This window comes from Rattus norvegicus, chromosome 11, assembly GCF_021556685.1.
Source record: "Rattus norvegicus strain SHRSP/BbbUtx chromosome 11, alternate assembly SHRSP_T2T, whole genome shotgun sequence".
NCBI classification, from domain to species: Eukaryota; Metazoa; Chordata; class Mammalia; order Rodentia; family Muridae; genus Rattus; species Rattus norvegicus.
In genome coordinates, this window is record NC_141544.1 from 70158449 (window position 1) to 70181666 (window position 23218).

General features: G+C 42.6%; 1 protein-coding gene across 3 annotated transcripts in view; it reads left to right on the forward strand.

Moving 5' to 3' along the window:
- Nucleotides 1-23218, forward strand: part of Sidt1 (SID1 transmembrane family, member 1) — a 98311-nt gene that overhangs the window by 45739 nt on the left and 29354 nt on the right. For 2 of the 3 annotated variants that reach the window (XM_087575837.1, XM_087575838.1), the window contains exons 4-10: nt 2206-2251; nt 6656-6757; nt 7558-7641; nt 9420-9507; nt 11180-11251; nt 11823-11916; nt 19833-19876. In XM_087575837.1, coding sequence (XP_087431963.1) covers nt 2206-2251; nt 6656-6757; nt 7558-7641; nt 9420-9507; nt 11180-11251; nt 11823-11916; nt 19833-19876 — 530 coding nt within the window. 3 annotated transcript variants of the gene reach the window in all.

The following is a 23218-nucleotide window of genomic DNA, read 5'->3' on the forward strand; positions in this document are numbered from 1 at the left end:
TCAGCCACATGCTGTGTGTGTGTGTGTGTGTGTGTGTGTGTGTGTGTGTGTGCATGTGTGTGTGTAGAAGAAGACAATGACTTAAAACCAGAAATGAGATATACTGGGGAGAAGTGGGGGAATTGAGTCAGGGGCAGAAATGTTTAACATACGTAGTAGACATCTACAAGATTGTCAAAAGATGAAAGAAAAATAAGGTGGATTACAATAGAGAATCACACTTAACATTGACCTTTGGCCTCCCCTTCCACATGTGTGTGTACACATGAACGTAGGCACACACACACACACACACACATACACACACACACACACACACACAGAGGAACTTGGTTGGATTGGTCTGTTACTTATTTTGAAATGATCGAGACAAACCAAGGAGCAGCAAGGGCAAAGCTGATTAATAAGAAAGTTGATATTTGTGGACATCGAGTCCCAGAGACAGGAAGAAATCGTGGGATCCAGATAAACGAGGGCAGATTCCCCACCCTAGAAGGATGAACTCTGAAGAGCAAGAGGTAACAGGAGGGCTGGCCGGAAGGGCGGGGTGTGAAGGGAGCGCACAACAGATGGCAATCGGCAGATAACGGGGAATGATAGTATGAAGTCCACGGTGCAGAGTCATTATGCATCATTTCCTCCAACAAACAAAGTGGGACTTGGAACACCCTCTGTGCCTGCAGGAGCTCACTGATGTGAGACTTAAGGTCCTGTGACTCTTGTTCCTTCACTCTAAACTACTGACCGTTGGTCCCTGGCTCTCCATGCACTCTGCCTTTTCTTTCGTCTTCTATTTTATTACTCTCCTGTAAACACTTCCTTCTTCTTACGTCATTCCTCCACACACCCTTCTGTCTGTTCTCTTCTCTATTCTCCTTACGTGCATCTCCTCTCCTGACTCAAGAGTCTTTCTTTCCCCTCTTCCCTTACTTTACCAGTCCAAGCAGCTGAACAAAGTGGGGTTTAATCTCTCAAGTAAGCATTTGTTTCCTGTTTCATTTTAAAAGAAATGAATGGAAACTTTTGATGCCCCTTGCTCTAACACTAGAAATGCCAGTGGGTTTTCTTAGCTTTGTGCTGTTAACTAGTGGGGGCCTGTGATATGATACACCCTGCTCACTTCAGTCAAGGCCACACTAGCAAATATTGTTTCATCTCCATGGACATACTGTTGATGTTGTAACTACTGCCAGCTCTGCAAAAAACAGAAGGAAAGTCTTCAGAGAATCCTAGGGAATGAAGATGGTGAAGAACCTAGAAGTTCAGGTTCAGACACAGCAATGCAAGGAGGGGTACACGATAGGAGGGTGGCCCTTTCATCAGTCTTGGAAGCTCAGGTGTGGTGGAGTTGAGAGTGATCTACCGTGATAAGATGAGGCCAGAGCCACAAAGAGCATGTGCAAAAGGGCAGCCCTTGTGGAAAACAAATTCGTCTTTGTATTTCCCAGCCTCTTGAAATACTTCAAAGACGTTCACACTGTGAAGCACTTGGTGCTACAAAACCTTATGCCTCTTACAAAATTCTAACCCTCTCCTTCTCCCTGTGCCTGGATCCTTGCTGTCTTAGTATATGACAAACCTAGTCACAGGAAACTCCATTTAGAGAGCAAGTAACGTCATTGTGTTCGTTGGATGGTACTTTTATTTTATAGATGGGCTTTAGAAGACAAACCTAAAGCCAAAGAGGATGAAATTTTGCAGAATTCAGCAGGCGTTGCAAGAGACTGGGGAGAAGTTCAGGGCAAGAAGAGCTTAGTGCTACTCCTGACGATTGTCCCACAGTGGCCATCTATTTATCCTGATTTTAAAGCACTGCTCTTTTGGTGTGGATCCATTAAAGTTATCATGGAGTGGCGCCTACAAAAGGACTCATGCCTGCAGTTCCTCTCTTGCTACCCACTTCTCAGGATCAAGTTTGATTGATTATATTACTTGATTGGAATATCTTAAGAGAGTCCAGAGGCAGAGGCAACCAAAATGACCTAATGGATATTTAAAGATGTAAAAACAATCATCTTCCCCAATTTCATCATTCGTTATTGTTGAAAACACAAAGCCTCCTTTACGTTTATCAGATTGCAGAACCAAATGTTTTTCATAAAGAGTAAGGCACCGGGCATCTAGGTTAAGGTTGTTCTCCTTTAAGTAACTAGTTCTTGCTTGCTAACTCATTCTTTTCTCTCATTTTCCCCTCATATTTCTCAGGACGAATGTTGCCTTCTACTTCACTGCCAGCCCCTCTCAACCTCAGGTAAGTAAAGGGCTCCCATAGTTAACTAGAGCCTACATGGCACAGGGAGAGTGAACTCAGTCTGTGTTACTATCCCGGAGCTTGCCTTATGTATTCTTAGTGGGATCTTGGACACAGCATTTAATCTTACCACCTTTATTGGGACAAATGGGAAGCACACTAGCGTTCCTAGGTGTGTCATTGAGTAAAGTCACGTGTCTGATATGTCGCAGGGGATGTTGGATGGTCAGTACTAAGTGCTGTGGGAAGGATGAGGAGACAAACAACACAAACTTGGGGATTGTAGACCTGGTGGTTGAGATGGGGTGGGGAGACAGAGCATGGAAGAACAGCAAACATATGCCACGGCTGTGCTGAAAATATAAAAATAAAAGACTCCCATTCCTGCTGCAATATTGGCAGACTGGATTTGAGTCCCCGTCAGTAAAAATAATTAGCTATTTTTATGCATTCCCCAATAAAAAATAACCTCAAGCAGAACAGATAGATGAAACTCTTTTTGAGGCCGTTTTTCTGATGACATTTCTAACTACCTTTTCTTTTCTTTTGTGGCTTCCAAAAAAATCTATATGTAACAAGTTCAAAATGGCTTCTTGGCCCCTCATAGTGGTCCACACCATCATCCTACCACTTTAAACATCTTCACCAAGGCCAGAGAAGTGTGAGCTAGAGGCCAGACCGAGCTACACTCAAGTTCCAAGCTTGCCTGAGCTTCATACTAAGGCACCATCTTGAAACAAAAACAAAAGACTGGTCTACAGCCACAATACCTATGCTATATGTCTGAAGGCTTTACTATGAGTTTGCTCAGGAAGGGTCACCTAGCTTTTGTTTTGAACACAGTAAAACTGGTGATAATAAATATTATGGACTGTCATAAGTCTATTACAATCATTGATGCGCTTGTACGTACTTCACATCTAGTAGTGTAGCTTCTGTCTATTCCTGGGGTATAAATTCCTCCACTGCAGCTTGTGGTGATTCCCCTGCAGGCTTTACAGCAGACAGGAAAACAACCAGGATGGGGTAAGAATGAAAGTCGTCTCAGCCTTGTTTTAGTGAACTGGATGCTGGAGCAGGGCAACTAGAGTCTGGCCCACATCATTTCTATATTCAAGCATGGCACAGTTTTAGAAAAGGGAATTCAGGTAACAACTCAATCCCAAGCACACAACAGTTTAAGGTATATTGACGCTGAGATTCTTTACAAAGTACATCCGGCTTCCTTCACAAGAATGGGTACTTTTGACCCAGAGATAGTGCCCAAGACTTAAGGTCCAGGGATTTTTGACTGAAGTAAACATACAAGCTGTGGGTGTCAGCATTGGCCCTAAGACAACATAGAAGTCACTTAGGTTTGACATCAGTCCTGATTGATTGGTTTTATGGCCTAAAAGCAGTGCTCATGATTTAGGGGAAACGGGTCTGGGATAATTAAAAACAAAAATTCTGGGAGATAGGGGCAGAGCCTGTCTCCTCAGACAGCAAGCGATCACAGGGTTGTAAAAGTCCATCATCCCTGGCATTCCAGGAAAAGCAGCGGTGCACCTCGTTCCATTGAAGAGGTAAGCCGTGTGTTTCACTACCCTGGCCTCTCTGGTGCTTATCTGTGTGCATAAGGCCTTTTTGTTCTCTACGATGGCGGATTTCAAATGGCCCACATGATGTCATTGATCACGTTGAGAGTAGTTATACAAGGCAGTGCTCCCAAACCTGAGTAAATGAATGCCCACTTTTGTTTGCAGTTCTGGGGATTGACTCTGGACCTTGTACATGCTAAGCGAGTGTTCTAGCTCACACACACACACACACACACACACACACACACACACACACACCTGACCCTCAACAAAACTAAGATTTAAAGTTCCTTTCTATGAAAGTCATCTTAGGTACATACTGGCAAGAAAGATAGCAGGGCACAATTTGTTCTTCTTAATAGTTAGTGACCACTTAAATTCAAGGGATATTTAGGGGACCTAGATATGTGGGTCAACAATTAAGGGCACTTTGCTGCTTTTGTAGATGACCCCAATTTGGTTCCTAGTACCCACACGGTGGTTCATAACAGCATTTGATTCTAATTCTAGGGGATATAATGCTTTCCTCTGGCCTCCAGGGGCATTGTATGCATGTGGGTACACAGACATAGATGCAAACAAAACATACACATAAAATAAAAACAGAATGTTTCTTTCTGATTAAAACATATTTTGAGGCAGGAGTCTAAAACATCCCTTTGACTTTGTAGTAATTTAGAGATAAATAAGGCTGATAATAGTTTGATATATTTATAGGTGTTCAAAAATATTGGCAGTTTACCAAAAAAAAAATCTAGTAATATATGTTCGTTGCTCACAGTAATTTAGTTACACAGTATGGCTGTCCTGAGAGCACCCTAGGACACCTAGGCTTCTCCTTGGAATAACTCTATTTGTATTTGAATTGTGCCCCAAAATATACTCATACATGGCATGGAAAGATTTCTAAACAGGAATGTGAATGGCTTTTTAAAAATTTTGACTTTCTATTTATATTGAATTGGTTCTCAAAACAGCATTAGTAAAGGCCATATTAGAATACAAATCAAATTTTGGCTTTCTTATCTCTTTTTAAAAGTGATATGTTTACCAAGTCTGTAAGATATCAGAACTGTTTGGGAAGGTTTCCACAAAACCTTAGTCACAAATTTGATGTTTCTCATAAAGTTGCCACACTTGAAATTATTGGGTTAAATTCTCCTCACACACACATCCCCCATTTTTAAATGTTTAAAATGTTTAAAAATTAATGTGTTTTTCCAATGGATTTGTAACTGAGGTAGGTCAGTAGTGTCACGTCTTTCTGTTAGCAATGCTGCTTGTGAGTTAGGAGAGATAGCTCAGAGGTCAAGAGTACACATTGCTCCCACAAAAGACTGGAGTGTGATTGCCAGCACCCACCTTGGGCTGCTTGTGAACACACATAGCTTGCCTTCTGTCTTAGTGGGCGCCCTCTCTGGCCTTTATAGGCACACCACTTCTCTCTCTCTCTCTCTCTCTCTCTCTCTCTCTCTCTCTCTCTCTCTCACACACACACACACACACACACACACACACACACACACACACACACACACACACACACGGGAGGGGTCTACTTGAAAAGCTCTCAGGGAGAACTTTCCCTCGGGATGGAGACCCTCCAACTCTAATGACCAGACCGAGACACCACAGGATGCAATCAGCAAGAGGATTTGGTTTATTGTCGGGATACACAGGCACAGGCACCTGTGGGCGCTTCAGTCTCTCGGGGGACTGGCGTGCCCCACGGAACCAAGGATGGGCTTTTTATAGGATTTTGGGGAGCAGAAGCAAGCATACAGAAGCAGATGTATGGTTACAGGGATATAATTGGTGGATTCTAATATGGCAAGGGTTTAGCCCGGGGGCAAGTTTCCTAGCTACCTTCCTGAAACATAACAGCTGACTCGGCCCCCCAAGGGTTCAGCCCGGGGGCAAGTTTCTTAGCTACCTTCTTGGAACATAACGACTGACTCGGCCCCCCACCAAGGTGTGGGACCTCTCCCGGGGCTTTTTTTTCATTGTCAGGTGCTCAACCGCAGTCGTCCTGTTGCCAGGCCTTCAACCAAACACATCCTGCTTGGCAGCCGCTGTGTACTCAGTGTTCTAACCTTTCCCTGAACCAGTCATCTTAAGTACAGCCTTGCAAAATGGTGTTACTGCTGCTAAACTGGGGTCTTTCATACTGATAGTTGAAAGATACATTTACCCAAAGTCATGGACATATTTCAAGGGCTCAATGTCAACAATGTCAAACTTAATCGTTCAATGTAGAATTCTCAAGAATTTCTCAGTCAGGGAAAGAATTCTTTACCAAAAGTTTTAGGAAAGGCTGACCTAAAGCTAATTCTTCCTTCTAACAAGGTCAAAATTCTTGAGGAACAGGAACATCTGCTATTCAAGATGTGGTTTCACATTTCACAACTACCACACAGTAAGAGCTGTTGTCTGACGTCACATCCTGTGTATCTATCTCTGACTTTGAAGGAGGCTGACAGCAGGGTGCCTAAGAAGAAAACTTAGAGCCAAGCCCATTATAAGCTGGTTGATAAGAAATGTCCACCTCACAAAATGGAAAGGCAGCCTTGTAGACATGGCCACTCACTCCGCTGCACTCCTCCTCGTGTCTGCACAGTGGCGTCTGGTGGGGAACAGGTCATTGGTCAATATGTAAGAGATGAACAGAAGCCTGAAACAGTGGCCAGTTACTGAACTCTGCATCGGAAATGCACACCTAATGGTAGAGAAAACCACCCCAAGCATGAAGGATGATAGTTTGAGTTTCTTTAAACATTCCCTAAGATTAATACATCACGCACGTTTCTCATTTTCTCATTCTCAGTATTTTCTATACAAATTTCCTGAAGATGTGGACTCCGTTATCATTAAAGTGGTGTCTGAGAAGGCTTATCCGTGTTCAGTTGTCTCCGTTCAGAACATCATGGTGAGCCCCGTTACTGTCATGTCAGCCCCCCAGCATGTAAGATTACAGAGTTCCAGAATAGACAGGCTGTGGACTTGTGTCATCCTCTTATCATTCATCTCCCCCAAAACCCAAATAATAACAACATACCAAATAACGCCCATGTACCTGAGTGGGCAGTCCGTGTTTGCTGACACTGATGAGAGATAAGAAGTAGCTGGCTTCTCACCAATACAAAGAAAAGAAGGCAAGAGAGAAATAAAGAAAACCTAGTTTTGAGTTCAATGAGAAAAATAAAATAAAAACCTACCACCTGTTTTGGTTTTAGATTGTTATTGTAACATCAGATCCTTTCTGTATTATAAAACATCAACCAAAAAGAAGAGGGGAGGATGTTATATACGTTAAAGCAATCTTTTTATAATTCTCTTGAATAGAGAGTGACTCTGATATTTTAGGTCAAAGTTCAAGGGGTTTTGTTTTGTTTTTTGTTTGTTTGTGTTTTGAGACAGGGTTTCTCTGTGTAGCCCTGGCTGTCCTGCAACTCACTCTGTAGACCAGGCTGGCCTCAAACTCAGAGATCTGCCTGCCTCTGTCTCATGAGTGATGGGATTAAAGGAGTGTGCCACTCTACCATGCAAAGACCAAGCTTTAAGAGGACCATTTTGTGACTATTCCGCAGAAAAGTTTCCATGGTGTCTAGATTAATTTGATTCCCCTGGCATGTGATCCCGGTGGCAGAGCGCTGACACCTACCTATGGAAGAACACCCACCGGGTGACACTGCTGATACCCTCTCTTTTGTCTCTCATGTGCTTTAGTGTCCAGTGTATGATTTAGACCATGATGTGGAATTCAATGGTGTCTATCAGTCCATGACCAAACAAGCTGCCATCACGCTGCAGGTGAGACATTGCTTCTGAGGTCCCAATAGTCATGGGGTCCAACTGGTAGTTACTTGCCCACTCGACCAAAGGAGAAACCTGTTCATGTGTACCTTGGATTGGTTTTAAACTGAATAGTGCTCTGTCTGCAGTCAGTGCCTTGGTGGTGGTGGACAATGCTACCCTTCCAGGTGTTCTTTTATCCCCTTGGGGGTTCTTAGAGATCTACAGTGCTGTAGGAAATAAATCTGACAGGTTGCTTATAGGGATAAGGCCAGATGGTTCCAATTTACTCAGTGAGGTGTGGCAATTTAGGATAAAGTTTATTACAGTCAGTTAAAGCATTTGAACGTATTATAATAATTGCTACCAGTAACACTCACCAAAAGTTGGGCTGAACTCTAGACAGAATAACAGATCCAAAGGCATATGGGCCCTATTTGGGGAGCACTTTGACCTTTTGGTTTTTGTAACCAAACTCATACTTCAGTGGCGTTTTATAGCAAAAATGTACATATATTATGCCATCATATTCCAAGAGACAGTCTATCCTAGTCTCTAGGTTGGTACTTAAGAAATCTGTGACCTGGACTGTCCCTGTAGCATAGGGCAACATCGCTTTTTGATTAATCCACAAAAAATGGAGAGAAACTAGGTATCATTTAGATATCAGACCTAAAAATTTCTGTCAGTCAAACTTCAAGGTTTGAGCATCAAGGATTTAATACCCTACATGTCTTGCTGTTCATGTTTATGTCTTCCTTAGCATATCAGAACGATGTGATCCCTCAAATATAAAAGGACAAAACAAACAAACAACAACAGTAGAGTAGGTGTTCCTTTGCTTTCCAATGCTGTATAAAACATCATGACCAAAACTTGGGAAGGAAAAGGCTTACACCTCCATGTCACATCACAGTTCATCATGCAGGAAATCAAGGGCGGGAAGTCAAGGCAGGAACCTGGAGGCAGGAAATGAAGTAGGAGTCATGGAGGAGTGCTCCTTACTGGTTTTCTTTCCATGGTTCATTCAGCTAGTTTTTTACATAACCCAGAACCACCTGCCCAGGACACCATCCACAGAGTGCTGGGGCCTCCCACATTAGCCATTAATGAAGAAAATGTTCCACAGATTTGCCTGTAGACCCATCTTAGGAAGACCCTTTCCTCAGCCCATCATCTCTCTTCCCAGGTTAATGAAGGCAAAGCAGAGCCGTAACTAGAGTATGGCTACCTCCAGTGTATTTGGCAGTAAATTGTTATTGTTCTGGACTTGTGCTTTGGGTTTTAGACATTCAGTGAACTAAGCACAATATCAGAAATTTGAACATGACAAAAATGCCTGAGTTAAAGGACTATAATGTATGGTTATCTTGTCAACCCCACTTACACGAATAGGGAATTAACTCATGACCCAGGACTGAAACAGCACAGGTAGAGAAATCAAGATCACAGATCAGTCCTAACCCAAGTCCTTTGACTCCCTCACCTGCGCCATTTATTTAACTATTTACTGCATGATTTTAGACAAGTTACTTTTCATTAGATTTTAAGTCCTCATGTGGGCACAGATTTTTAAATTCTCCATGTATCCACTTATATTCATTTCTTGGATGAAGTAATTAATGTTCATGGATGGTCTGAAGTGTGAGAATGTGGGAGCCCTTTCTGGGGACTTAGAGAGCAGGGGGTGACCTATCCTTTTCTTCCTTTTCCTTACCGCTCCTCAACCCTCTGGACTGTTTCCTCCTGGCTGTCTTTCTTCCCTGTGAATCATGAGGTTGTTATGTCTTACACAGAAGAAGGATTTTCCAGATGAGCAGTTCTTCGTGGTGTTTGTGATAAAGCCTGAAGATTATGCATGTGGTGGATCATTCTCCATCCAAGGTAAGAGGCACTGAGAGATACTTGGGAGGGGAGGAAAGGAGGCCAGAAGCTCATCTCTAGTTCTTACCGAGGGCCTAACAGCAGCAACTCAACAAGGCACTAGAGACATTTGGATAAAAAATAAAATAAAGTTAACTCCACATCTAAAGGTAGTATTGGTATTACAAAATGTCCCTTAGTACCTTCAGCTTTCTAATATAATACTTTAACTCCTTGAGCATTTTATACAATGCATTTTAATCATATTCAACCCCCACTTCTACTCCTAACTCTTCTCGGATCTATCCATCGCCTCTCCACTTCCTCCCAATGCCATGTCCTATGTAATATGTATTTTGTTAAATAACACGTAGCGTCCAGTTTGTAATGACTGTTTATTCTGGGTGTGGGGTCATCCACTGGAGGAGGGCCAATCTATCAGGGGCCACACTTTTTCCCTTATACAGAAGCCAGCAACTGTCAATAACTCCCCAGTAGAGGTTCATGAGCTCCTGTGCCCTCTATGCTAGAACATTGATTGGATTGGTTTTGTGCAGCTTTTCAACTTTTTGAAAGTCTTATACCAGTCCATATGAAGTGAGGTCACTTAGTAGGCATTTCATTTGCTTCCGAGATGTAAATGCAAAGGGATCTGTTTCCCAGGTCAATGGGATGGTGCTTACTGACAAGACAACTGACCCGAGGCCCATCCCTGCATTCTATGTGGTAGAAAGGGAAACTCAACTCCAGCAAGCACACACACACACACACACACACACACACACACACACACACACACACACACGGAGGAGTGGGAGGAGTAAATGAAATAATAAAATCCATTTCCTATATGCCTCGCCAGTCAGCCCTTCTACAAGGATGTACAAGGAAAATCTAGTTTTATCCCAATTGCCAAAATTGTATTTCACAAGACAATGAGAAAGCCAAGTGTGATGACTTATCCCAATAACCAGGGGTTACATAAGTTCTGATGCAAATGCACATCGTTGCATTGCCCAGAGAGTAGACTGCTAATTGAGAACACAGACCTCCTGCTAATGGGCCATATGTCACCCACACAGAGGGCGTTTTCTGTTGAGTGTAGTATGGCTCCCTCGGTGTCGGGTGACATTTCTGCCTGCGTGTACTTTAATCTCTTAATTATGTAGCTCTATAGGCTTACCAGTGTTGTCTAATGTTCCCGAGTGAACGCCAAGGCCTTTGATGGCTGTGTAAAGGAAAACATTTTTGCTGGCAAGGAAAAGTGCAAGCTAAGAAGAGTGTAGCTGTCTGGTTCGGGCACACTTCTCTTGAGATGTCTGTGGACATCCAGAGAAAGGTCCAATGTTCCACATTGGAGAAGGGAGGCTACTTCATTAATAAATTGGTTCAATATATAATAAGGTTCAATTTCATTTATGTCAGTTGGTGCTACAGAAATGCACCCAAGCAAAGGCCAGTCTGAGATCTTCATCAGAGGGACATCTAACATGTTAGATGTTGGATCTTCCTCCAGTTCTTGTACATCGATCAGAGTGGACTTTGTATAATACATTGTATGATATAACTGAATGGAGGGTGAAAGTCTAATGTCTGATCCATTGTGTTCTGTGCCTTGTTGGTTTGTATGTTGTTGTTTTGGCTTTTGTTTGTCTTTGTTTGATTGCTTATATTTGTTTGTTTTTTTAACCAGAAAATGAAAATCAGACCTGGAACCTACAACGATCAAAGAACCTGAAAGTGACCATTGTCCCATCTGTCAAAGGTTGGTTTTGGCTCTGGAGTGGGGTGGAGAAAGTCCTGTGTTGGGAGATCTATCATGTCATTAAATGCCAAGGTCTCCCTCTCAAGTGGAGCCATCATAAGAACATTAAAGCTTATTTAACTTACAGATAGGATTAGACCTTCTTGAAGAGAAAGAAAGGCTGGGGTGTGTTTTGGTGATAGAGTACTAACTTGTACGAGGCCCAACAGCACAGAAACGGGTGTGTGTGGAGGGAATAAAGAAGGAGAAATAGAAGAAAGAGGGAAGAGAAAGAAGAAGAGGGGAGGAGAGGAGAAATAATGGAAAAGATGGACAGAGGCAAGGAGAGGAGGGAGAGGACTCAATTCTAGAGTTGTATCCAGTGATCTTGCCCACTTCCATGGGTGGTCATCACTAGGAAGCCACTTGTGGGTAGCATCCGGGTGGGCTCCTACAATTCTCAGCTCCAGTGACATTTCATTAGGATTTAAGAATGGACATGACGGAGGCCAATCCTTTAAATGGTGCTGTCCCCAACATAGTCCTCCTCTTTCCAAGGACAAGTTGACCAAAGCTGTTTCTCTCTCCCCAGGATCTGTGTATGTGAAATCTAGTCTTTTCAGCGTATTCGTTTTCTTGTCCTTCTACTTGGGCTGCCTGCTGGTCGTGTTTGTCCATCACATGAGGTAAGTCCACAGGTTCTTCCCCTCGACTCTCTGTGGTGTTCAGAACATTCTCTTTGGGGTTCACTGACTGGCCACTAAGGGCTGTCGTGGGCAAGATGCTTGCTCTCCTGTACTCATACTGCAGCTTTCTCTTCTGGGGAATGAAAGAATAATTGTCTCACTTGCAGATCTGAAGTCAATGTCCCACATTACACGCTGGTAGAGTGTTCATTGTGAAACTGAAACCACAGCAGTAAGGCAGCTTGTCGGTGTTTATACCTGAGAATACTCGAAGTAAATCCCACAGACAGAAGGGAATCTTCAGCTTTTTCCAACTGGAGTCTGGAAACAAGCGAGCATTCTGTCAAAAAGTAAACTGAATGCCTACTTTAGTAATTTGAGCAAGGAAATTTCCCTACCTTAGAATTTGGAGCATCCCCCCTACACCCACTATTTTAAACATAAATAAATATAATTTTATAACTGTCTGCTTCTCTCTGCGGGGCTGAAGTTTGAGAATTCTGATTTTGTTATGGTTTCTGTGAAACATCCACAAAAGGTTGGCAGGAAGTTTACAGTAAACAAATGGAGTTTCCCCCTCTCATCTTAAACATGAGGAAAAAAAATACAAAGGCGGCAGAGAGCTGTGAGATCCTTAGGCAAAGCACACCCCTGCTACACACCAACTGTGAGAAGAGCTCTTTGTTGCCTTCTTGGCACAGTAAAGGCCCATTTCTCACTCAGGAAACAACTCTTTTCTATACTCTCATAAAAGTTCAGATACTGCCTTCAAAACCTCCCGCTGCCCACCCGGGGCCTGCCTTGTCCCAAAAGTCAGGAGGATGCTGGGTGTGGTGGAGATTGGCAAGTTTAGAGTCTACAGGAACTAGAGAGAGAGTTCAAGGCCAGCCTGAGCTGTACACACACACACACACACACACACACACACACACACAAGAGGAAAGATCTAAAAGATCTAAATACCCACAAATATATACCCAGTGAGTCCAACAAATTTAGAATTTAGAACAACAGCTGCCATCAGGGTAAGATACTCCCAGTAACACGGACATTAAAATGAGTATATCTCCCCCATAAGAGATCAAGAGCTCACTAATAAACACAGAGGGAATGCTGGGATTGGAAAATCATCTGCAAACACCACAGCTACACTAACTCAGGTTAAGAATGGTCAGTAGAACAAGGTCTGTACTCACAGCTACTCCAGAGGCTGAGGGAAAGGATTGAAACTTCAAGGCCCACCTGAGCTACACGGCGTGTCTTAGCCTTAGCCTGGGCAACCCTGCCTCAAGGGCAAAAGTCTCCAGGCAGTGGTGGCACGTGCCTTTAATCCCAGCACTTGGGAGACACAAGGAGATGGATTTCTGTGAGTTTGAGGCCAACCTGGTCAACAGAGAAAGTTCCAGGACAGCCAAGGCTACCCAGAGAAACCTCCTCTCCAGGAAGGGAAAAGAAGTCTGTGGTAGATCAGTTAGCTAGTGTGGGCCAGACCCTGGCTTTAAGGCAAAGAAAAATAGTTGTCCGTGTCTACCGAGTTGAGGAGAGGATTCTGACAAGGAGCAGGATGTTTGTGTGACCTGACTGTGTTCCTTGATAAATTACTAGTCAAGAGAGAAAAATAATGAGTATGTAGCAGAGAAATAAGACACATCGGTCTGTCAATTAGAATAAATGCCACTGAGGGAAGGTGAGCAGTGTGTGCCTCCAGTCATGACAGCACGTGGAGAGAGGCCCAGCTTCACTCCCTGTAGCTCCTATGAATGTACGTTTTGAATCTAACCATGGGCAAACATCAGACACAGAATCTGTCATAAAGGGTGCAAAAGGACCCAGTGACAGGTGTTAGTGTGAAACTTAAGACAGTATGTGATTTCAAGTTAGATCTTGCACTAAAAGAAAAACAATAAGTCATAGAGGACGGTTTGAGGCCAGTTGAAGTTAGAAGACCAACAGTAGGTGAGAGTCTGAAATCCTACCTACTCCGGACGAAAAAGAGGTGATCTCCAATTCAAGGCCAACCTGGGCTACAGAGTAATTCAAGTCCAGCCTGAGCAACTTAGGGAGACTCTGACTCAGAACAGAAAGTAAACAGTGGGCTGAGATATAGCTCAGTGACAGAGCACTTGCCTAGCATGTATGAAGCCCTAGGCTCGACACCCAGCAACACATTAAATAAATGTGTGTGCAAGCATTAAATTTGAAGAATTTGATTTTTTTTTACTCTGTAGAAATATGGAGGGTAAAAATCTATAACAACTTCAAATGACATTCAAATAGCATGAGAAAAAGTTGGCATACATGTAGACAAGTACATGCTATAATACATGTAGATGAGCGTGTACTGCAAATTAATATATTTGTAGATGACTAAGTACCATAAATTAACATACATGTAGATGAATATGTGCTATAAATTAACACACATGTAGATGAGTGTGTGATATAAATTAACATATATGTAGATGAATATGTGCTATACATTTGGGAAAGGAGAGCTGAGGAACAGAGCTAAAGCCAGGCTTATTGGTGTAGACACTAGAGTGACAGAAACCAGAGGCTTGTGAGTTCTTGAAAGTCTAGGCTATTGGGTGAGATCCATTCTGAGAAGAAAGAAAGGAAGGAAGAAAGGAAGGAAGAAAAAGTGAGGGAGGGAGGCAGGGAGGGAAGAAATAAGAGGGAGGGGAAGAAGGGATAGAGGAAAGGGAAGAAAGACAGACAGACAGACAGAGATGCTGACAAGTGGATAAAGGTAAAGGATATATTGATAGATACTCTACATTCTACTTTTCTATTCATCCTTGAAACGTCTCTGTAAATTAAAAAAAAATAATACAAAGTGAAAAACAGAACGACATGGGGGGCTCAGTGCTCAGCACTCAGGGGTTGGAGCCAGGAGGACAGGAAGTTCAAAGTCATTCATCCTTGGCTACATAGCGAGTTTGAGGCTTAATTAGCTACACAAAGATCCTGACTTTAAAAGCTGTGTTAAAAACAAAAGCTTAGGCTACAGGCAAACAGCACATCTGGAAAATATATACATGAAGAATGGACTACCAACTTGCTATAACAAGTTACAGTTATTAGTGCATTAAATATAGCTGCATGCCTGCTATGTGCCTGACAGTGTGCTAAACTCTCAAGAGCTTATCCCGTCTGATGCCCTGAGACACTACTGAGATACTATGATTGTCACTGTGCAGAAGGTCGAGGAAATTGAAACACAGAGGGGTTAAGCACATCCAGTACCTGAAGGAGCTAGGACTTGAACTCAGGCAGCCTGGCTCTAGAGCTTAAAGTCTTCAACAGGCTTGCTCAAAGTGAGTCTTGAGAGGTAGTGTACCCTTGAGTCTTCAGGGTATCCACCAGAGAAGACGGATCACAGCTGGGGTCAAGCTAATAAAGTCTCTATTAGCCGGCAACTACACTGGGTGTTTCAGACCCCGTTGTAGCCTGAGCCTTTCTCAGGATGAGATTTAAACACAAAAATGATGTTCTGGGCTGACATACTTCATTTAATAAGACCAGAAGTGGAACTACAGAAGCTAAAAGGCAAGGTTAATGTATTTCGAGACTTCCCCAGAACTGTATGGACTTTGCTGGGCTAGGTATTCTCATTTTGGCCGGTGGGGACATCTAAATGCTGAGTTTTACAGCCTGAATGGCACGTCCATCTTGGAGTCAGTTGTGCTAAGGTCCCTCGGGTCCTGTTACAGTAGAGGCCTGTGAAAAGGGACAGTCCTGAGCCAACGAAGAGTGACCACCAGTGTACACTCAAACAAGGCTATGATTTATGGGAGCCAAAAGTTCCCATTTTGCCTCAGATGAGCTTCAGTGTTGCAATAAAGAGTCTTCTGCTCCTTGGCCAGACTTTTTCTTCCTATGTTTTAGGTTTAAAAAGCAGAATGATTTCTCTTTAGTCAGCTAATAGGCACCATCCACACCCAGAGGGACAAAAACTGAACTAATGTTTAGCTGCTTGTTACCATCTCTAAGGCTGTTAATTCTGCAGCCGAGGTGAGCAGAGCTTTGAAATCCGGGCTCAGACTCTGTTGAAAGTTTGCTGCCAATGACTTTGCTACAGTCAAGTGCCCAAACAGAGACTCTTTCCAAATATAGACACACTGAAATAGAAACCCAGAGACATAGAACCATTTGGCATTCTAAATAGGGGACTAGACTGAGGGAAAATGCTAATAGGCGGACTTCTCCTTCACTGAACTGAGTGAAACAAAGTTTTCCATACAACTAAATAAAGCTCTCTCAGCTAATGCTGTTTGCTCAGTGAGTCCTTATAGTTTATTATTAACATATGTGGGATTTATAGTCTACTCTATGAGATCGTGATAATAAACACTTGTGACAGACATGACCCCAGGTCTTGGGGAGCTAAGAGCTTCTGCTCTCTTGTCAGGGAACTACCATTTCCTTCCCACTTTTACCTCCTATTTCAGCATGAATATATTAATGCCCTCTGCAATGGATGTTCAGGCTTGGAATCGAGCACTGAATATGTGATGTGTGTTCTCTTCTTCTTTTCAACAACCCTGCCATTCATTAAGCCTGACCGTTTAAATCCTGGTCACTCATATATCTTTCATTCTTGTATCCACTGCAACGTTGGATAATAATAATAATAATATATATATATATATATGTATATATATGTATATATATATATATATATATAGAGAGAGAGAGAGACCTATGCAGTATACAGTTGTCTCAGAAGAAGATGGGCCAGCTAATGGTTCTATTTTGATTGATAACTCCAAATGGTGCATTTAGAAAAACAGCTTCTTCAAGAAGAAAAACACAAACCATCAACTCAACTCTTGGGAGTATGCAATTCAGAGACTCTTAGATTCATCACAGCTGGGCTCGGAAATCTCAGCTGGAAGTGGCCACACAGTGTAACCTGCTGGCAGGTCCAAGAAACTGGCCATCCTAGACTGGTGTCATGATATTCTAACGGGCTAGCCTGGGACTGTGGAATCTCAGAGTAAACAGACAAATACAAGCCTCAAGCTACAGGCTCAGCGCTTTCCCCCTTATCTACTGGAGGACGAACAAGTCATGAGGCCAGCCCAGTTTCCAGACTGATGGCCAAGGTGCACCCATCTCATCTGACCTGGCATCAGTCTCATCTGATACTTTTTAAATGGGCTAACTTAACTTCCCTCATGGAAAACTTAGGGGTTCCACAACCTAATTCAAGCATGGGTGAAGCCCCTTGTGCCAAATGCTTTATCTTCTTGGAGCCTAGATAATTGCTTGCCCATCAGCACCAGCAAATTAGACCAGAAAGACCTCTCCCACAGTCTCCTCTGGATGAAACAGTCAGGCTGAATCTCAACTGTTTTCCTTAGTGATGTGCTTTGTCACTCAACAAATACTTAGTTGTCACCTCCTGCATGTCCAATCCTAACCTGGAGGTTGAGGAATAAGAGTCTATGTTCTCTACTCCCACATCAACTACAAAGGGAGAAACACACAGACATAAGCTAGGGAGGAATGAACTCAGTGGTAAAGTTGAGAATGGCTAGAGTGGCCCTGCTTTGGATTTGATTTGATTGACAGAGAGCTAATTGGAAGCACAGCTATTCAGTTGTGTCAGGATCTAGTGGGGGCAGTGACTTTGCAGGGAACAAGAGCAAAGGCCCTGGGGTGTCTAAGAGAAAAAGAAAGATAATTGAAGAGTAGCCCTTTGATAGAAGATGGGTGTTACAACCTGGGGAACGGTCATCTGAAAGTGAGTAACCATGCATTAAAGCACGAGCACTTCCGGCCTGCTGTGCCTTCTGCCCTCCCCTCCAATCTCACTTTTACAAAACTTAAAAAAAATCATTTGAATTCACATGATAATTTGATTGACAGTACCAAATGGTGCACTTAGGGAAAAATGGCGTCTTTGAGATAAAATTCATAAGCCATCAACTCATCCCTTCAAAGCGCTTGGTTCAGGGATATTGATTCACAGCCCACAGACATCACCACTTAATCTTGCATATCTGAATGCTCTCATCACACCAAAATGAGACTACACGATACAAGATCAAATACAAAAGCAATTTTATTTCTATATGCTAGCAATGAGCAGCCCAAAATAAAAACAATTCCATCTACAAAAGCATGTAAAGGAATAAAATACTAAGGAGTACAGTTTAAAAATTGTTAGGGTTATGTATGCTGAAAATTGTAAGACATCTCTAATGAAATTAGAGAATTCTTTCTCTTTTAAAAAAAAGTGTCACGAATTCATAGGTTGGCCCACTTGCTGTCAGGCAGTATAGCATACAGAATAATGACCATGAAGGGATATCCTGTCTTAATCCTCAGAATGTGTGAATATATCACTTTGTACTGCCAACAGAAGTTTTGCAGCTATAATAAGGTTGTGAACAGGATTATCAACATAGGACTGACATAATCACGTGTCTAATGAGGAGGCTGGAGAGATGGCTCAGAGGTTAGGAAGGACTCCAGCTCTTTCAGAGGACCTGAGTTTGATTCTCTGCCCCAGTTTCAGGAGGCTCACAACCACCTGTAACTCCAGCTTCAGGGGTGTCTGATGCCCTCTTCTGGCCTTTGGGGGCAGTGCACTCATGTGCACATACTTAGGCACATAGACAAACACACATACAAATAAGCCAAAAAAATTAATTTCGTAAAAATGTGTAAAGAGCTTAAATAGACACTTTTCAGGGAAGAGGTATGGATGCCCAAGAAGTGCATGAACAGATGTTCATCACTAACCCTCAGGAAAATGCAAATCAAAGGCTGCAATGAGTTGCCAAACTCTAAAGGTTGAACTTAAAAAAAATTAAATATAAAATGACAATTGGAAGGGCTGTAGAAAAATGGGAATCCTCAGACTTGGCTGGTGGGAATGTAAACAGTGCTTGCCCTACAGCCTTTGTGGAAAGCAGTTTGGAAGAGTCAAACATTGCAGCTCAAGTCTAGTTATATACCCAAGAGATATGAAGATAGATTTATAGAAAACCATGAATCCAAATGATCCCAGCTGTGTTATTAATGCACATCAAAGAGGAGCAATTAAAAGTACCCATTAAGGGAGTACAAATAAATGAAATGTTGTACACATACACTGGAATATTATTCAGCCATAAAAATATTGATGGACTAGACTGAACCCCCATGAATGGGATTGTTGCGGGGTGGGCAGTAATGGGAAGAGGATGGGGAGGGGAACACTCATATAGAAGGGGAGGGGGAGGGGCTAGGGGGATGTTTGCCTGGAAACTGAGAAATGTAATAACAATTGAAATGTAAATAAGAAATATTCAATTTAATAAAGATGGAGAAAAGAAAAAATATTGATGGACTAATATAACTGAAAATAGAATGCTATATCAAGGAAGCCAGTCGAAAAAGTTCATATGTACTGTGGTTTCATTTATGTAAACTATCTAGAGGAGGTAAATTTATAAAGATAGTAGTAGATTGTGGTTCCCAAGGGCCAGGAGAAAGGAGGGAAAGAAGAGTGACTGCTACAGATACGCAGCTTCTTTGGAGGGGTGACAGATCGTGGTGACAGATGCAGAAGTCTTTGGATATATTAGAACACATTAAATAGTGTGCTTTAAAAGACACTTCTTATGATGTTCGTTCATATCTGAAAATGAATGAATGTTACTAAGTAATGTTCATGCCTGAGAACGGAATTACTGGATCATATGGTCAGCCTGTGATTGGCTCTCTGGGGAATCGCCAAACTGTCTTCCACAGTGGCTCTGCCATTTTAAATTCCTACCTGTAATTTCTCCAAAGGGCCATTTTAAAAGAACCTAGAAGACAAATTTTCAACAGAGTGTAAAGGAAGGTAATGCAAAATGCTGAATCCTGAGAGAATTTGTACATGTGTGTATATGCATGTTTGTGCGCATGCTTGCTTGCAGGTTCCAGAGGAAACCCGTTGATGGAAGCTTTGGCTCCAGTGATGGTAAGAGATTCCTTGGTTAATTCCCAGTTCCTAATGGTGTTGCATGATGCAGCCACATCCTTTTTTGGTACTTTTGGTCTCTCTTCTTTTTTCTCCCTTGAGTCTTGTCCCAGAGTTCTTTCATCCACAGACCTACAGAAGACAGACCTAGCAAGAAGCATGTTATAGTTGGTAACTATTGAGATATGAGCCCCACAGGAAGAATCTGTACCCAGAATGCCTTTAATCATTCATGGAGCATTTGTAACCATTCATCTTTTTCAGATGTTGTCTCAGCCCTGGGATGGAGCTGATCACAGATACTGTTTGTGTTTGGGAGAGAGACTTTGTGTATCCCAAAACTTAGGAATAGCAGCAAGAACGCATTATGTCAACTCTTATGCAGGGCACTGAGATAAAAGCTTTGTGTGTGCGTGTTTGTTTAAGCGTGTAGAAAGTCAAAATGTTTGAGACTAGAGAGCACAATAAAAAATGGAGTAACTGAAGAATCCAGAGTACTTAGGCATCTAACCTGTTCCTCCTCTCTGAGAATTCACAAAGCATTACAACTGTCTGATATTTTTATTGAAATTTAAAACATCCAATGTGCTCAGTTTGATCAAGCCCAGGTCACCATGAGCTCCTTCGCTGCTTGGGAAGGGGTGAGAATTGAAAATGGCAGAGGAGACCTCAGTTGAAGTCAGGTTTAGTCCTGTTGTGTCTGTACTTGAGTCCACAGAGTCCTGGAGAGACGTCAACTCAACCTTCACCAGCAGGTTTCTCTCCCTTTGCTGGAAGGCTTGATGGTGTTGACCTTTGTCTTCCTTAACAGACAGCTTCTCTGTTTTTCCAACTCCGCCCACCCCCAACCACTTTGTTTTAATAAACTTTCAATTGCCAATATAAAAGACTGAAAAAAAAAACCACACTGCTCTCACTGATGTTTATAAAATGCTTCAGTTCATTTGCCTGGAGCATAGATAGATAGATAGATAGATAGATAGATAGATAGATAGATAGATAGATAGATAGATAGATAGATAGATGGGGCCCTTTAACCCAAATCTAGTAAGTTAGATTTCATCAGGTGCCCTCCGAATGAAAGGTCCACAGTTTCTTCCAATGTATAAATGTTTTATAGTTCAGAAGTGGTCTTTAAACTTCAAAGCATCCATCAATCAGGCTCAGGCTCGAAGCAGATCATTGCTGAAAGTCAGGTTCGCTGACAACAGCAAAGAGCAGGAGAATGCCTTCAGACGACAGACAAAACTGAGTGATCATAAGGACTCCAGGCGCACTCATTGTCTTTGTGTGCAAGCAGTGGCAATTGCTGCAGGGTTTGCCTTGGACCCACTTCTAGACCAGAGGCTCCTGTGTCTGCAAATTGAAGAGGGCAGCCTTCAGAGTATATGGCACATAGTGTACTAGTCTGCTTCTCTGCTAGCCTCTGTACTCTCTATTTTACTCCAAGGGATATTGGGGAGATGAGTCAGGGCTCACATCAATATCAGAAGGAAGCCCCCACCCCAAGTTTCTTCTTAGTTCTCTTGTAGACGGTATCATATCCTAATTGTTAAATCACTAGAAAGAGATAGTTCCACGGCTGTGGGTGTCACTAGCTTGCTGCAAGCTCCAGGTTAAATACTCAGCACCACAGAAACAGGTTGAGTTGGCACATGTCTGTAATCCTGGCACTTAGGAGGTAGAGGCAGGAGGTCAGAAGTCTTCTAGATCATCCTCTGGACTATATAGTGAGTTCAAGAACAGCCTGGAATGCATGAGATCCTGTCTCAAAAGGAGGGGGGGCTAAATAAATGTACTTTTAGAATTAATACTACTCTCTGTCTAAGTCCAACATCAACATCACTGACATTAAAAGACTCATAATTCTTAGTTATTAGGGATTCACCACAGTGTGTTGGATTAAAGTTTCCTTGCAACAACTAAAAGTATCTTGGCCAGAAATGGCCAGATACCTTCTTGGGGTAAAGCTGGGAAAGCACCAATTTCCATGCACCAGCTGCTGGGTACAGGTTGAGGATGCCTAAAGAAAACAGTTTCTTCAGTTCAGGAAGTAGAAAACAGGTATGCTCACCCCAAACGCCTTTGAAATAAGGTGGAGATAAGGAACCTTTGTGCAAAGAGAAGGTATAGGTCAAAATGGCCCCACCTCTGATGTCCCATGACCTAAGCGACCAAAACAAGAGTGAAAGAGTGGCGAGCTCCAGCCAGTCAGGGAAGAACTGACTAGTGACCTTCAGGATTATGGAGCTGAGCCCGGTGAGATCAGCCAGGAGAAAAGGCCAGAGAGGATTGCATTACCACGAGACACTGACAGGAGGAACCTTCAGAGGAGACTAAGGCTGTAGAAATGTCTCCCTCCTATCAGCAAGACCAAGAATCTATGAGGAGCAGGAATTCCATGGTGCTCAAAGCAACAGGAAACACTCTGAGGGCTGGGCTCAGGGCAAATGCTAAAAGAGCAGGTTCTCAAAAGGCAAAAAGTCCCAGGAGGTTTGACATGTGTGCTGTCCACTCACTGACAAGCTGGACACTTTGCTTGCATGAGGTCATCATTTGGCTGCATGTGTTTATGTATGTGTCCATGTAATGCACTTTAAATGTATACAATAAAAGAAAATTTTGCAAAAAGAAGGTAAGCTTTAAAAGATAGCAGTACAATGAGTCACTATCTGCTGTCCGGATGGCTGGGGAAGCTACTTGATCTTTTAGCACTTGTACTCTATCATCTTTAAAATGGTGACAATAATAGCTGGCACCTCTTAGGGCAGCTGAAACTCAAGAGTGTCCGACACAATACATTCTCCTCAGTCTGAAGGAACAGCAGCACCAGTCACAGTAATTAACCCATGAGGAGCAGTGGTGGCTCTGCTCATTGTGGTGCTTTTGGTCAGCAGAAGCAGTGGCATCAGCCAAAGTCTATGTTATAATGAGAACTGACCCAAGTCAAAAGGAGACAGCATCTTCGCATAACATTCTCTGTGCTCCAAATTTGATCCTTAGTGTTTAAGAGTCTAAAGCAAGGCTGAGAACATAGCTCAGTGATAGAGTGTTTTCCATCTCATGCAAGGGCTTAGATTTGATCCCCAAAATATATGTATACACCCCCCAACCTCCACACAATGTGTCTAAAGATAATCAGTTTGTCTGCTTAGAACTTGGGCATAAAGCATGCATGATGTTGACATCATAGTGTGTACTTAAGGGTTAGTCCAAGGAAGTTCAGAGAGCTGAGCTCTCTAAATAATAAATACGTCAAGCACAGTAACAATGCCAGGGAGTTTGCTCTCTGAAGGTCAAAGTCTACATCCTTCAGACCCTGGGAACAGCCTTGCCTGCCAA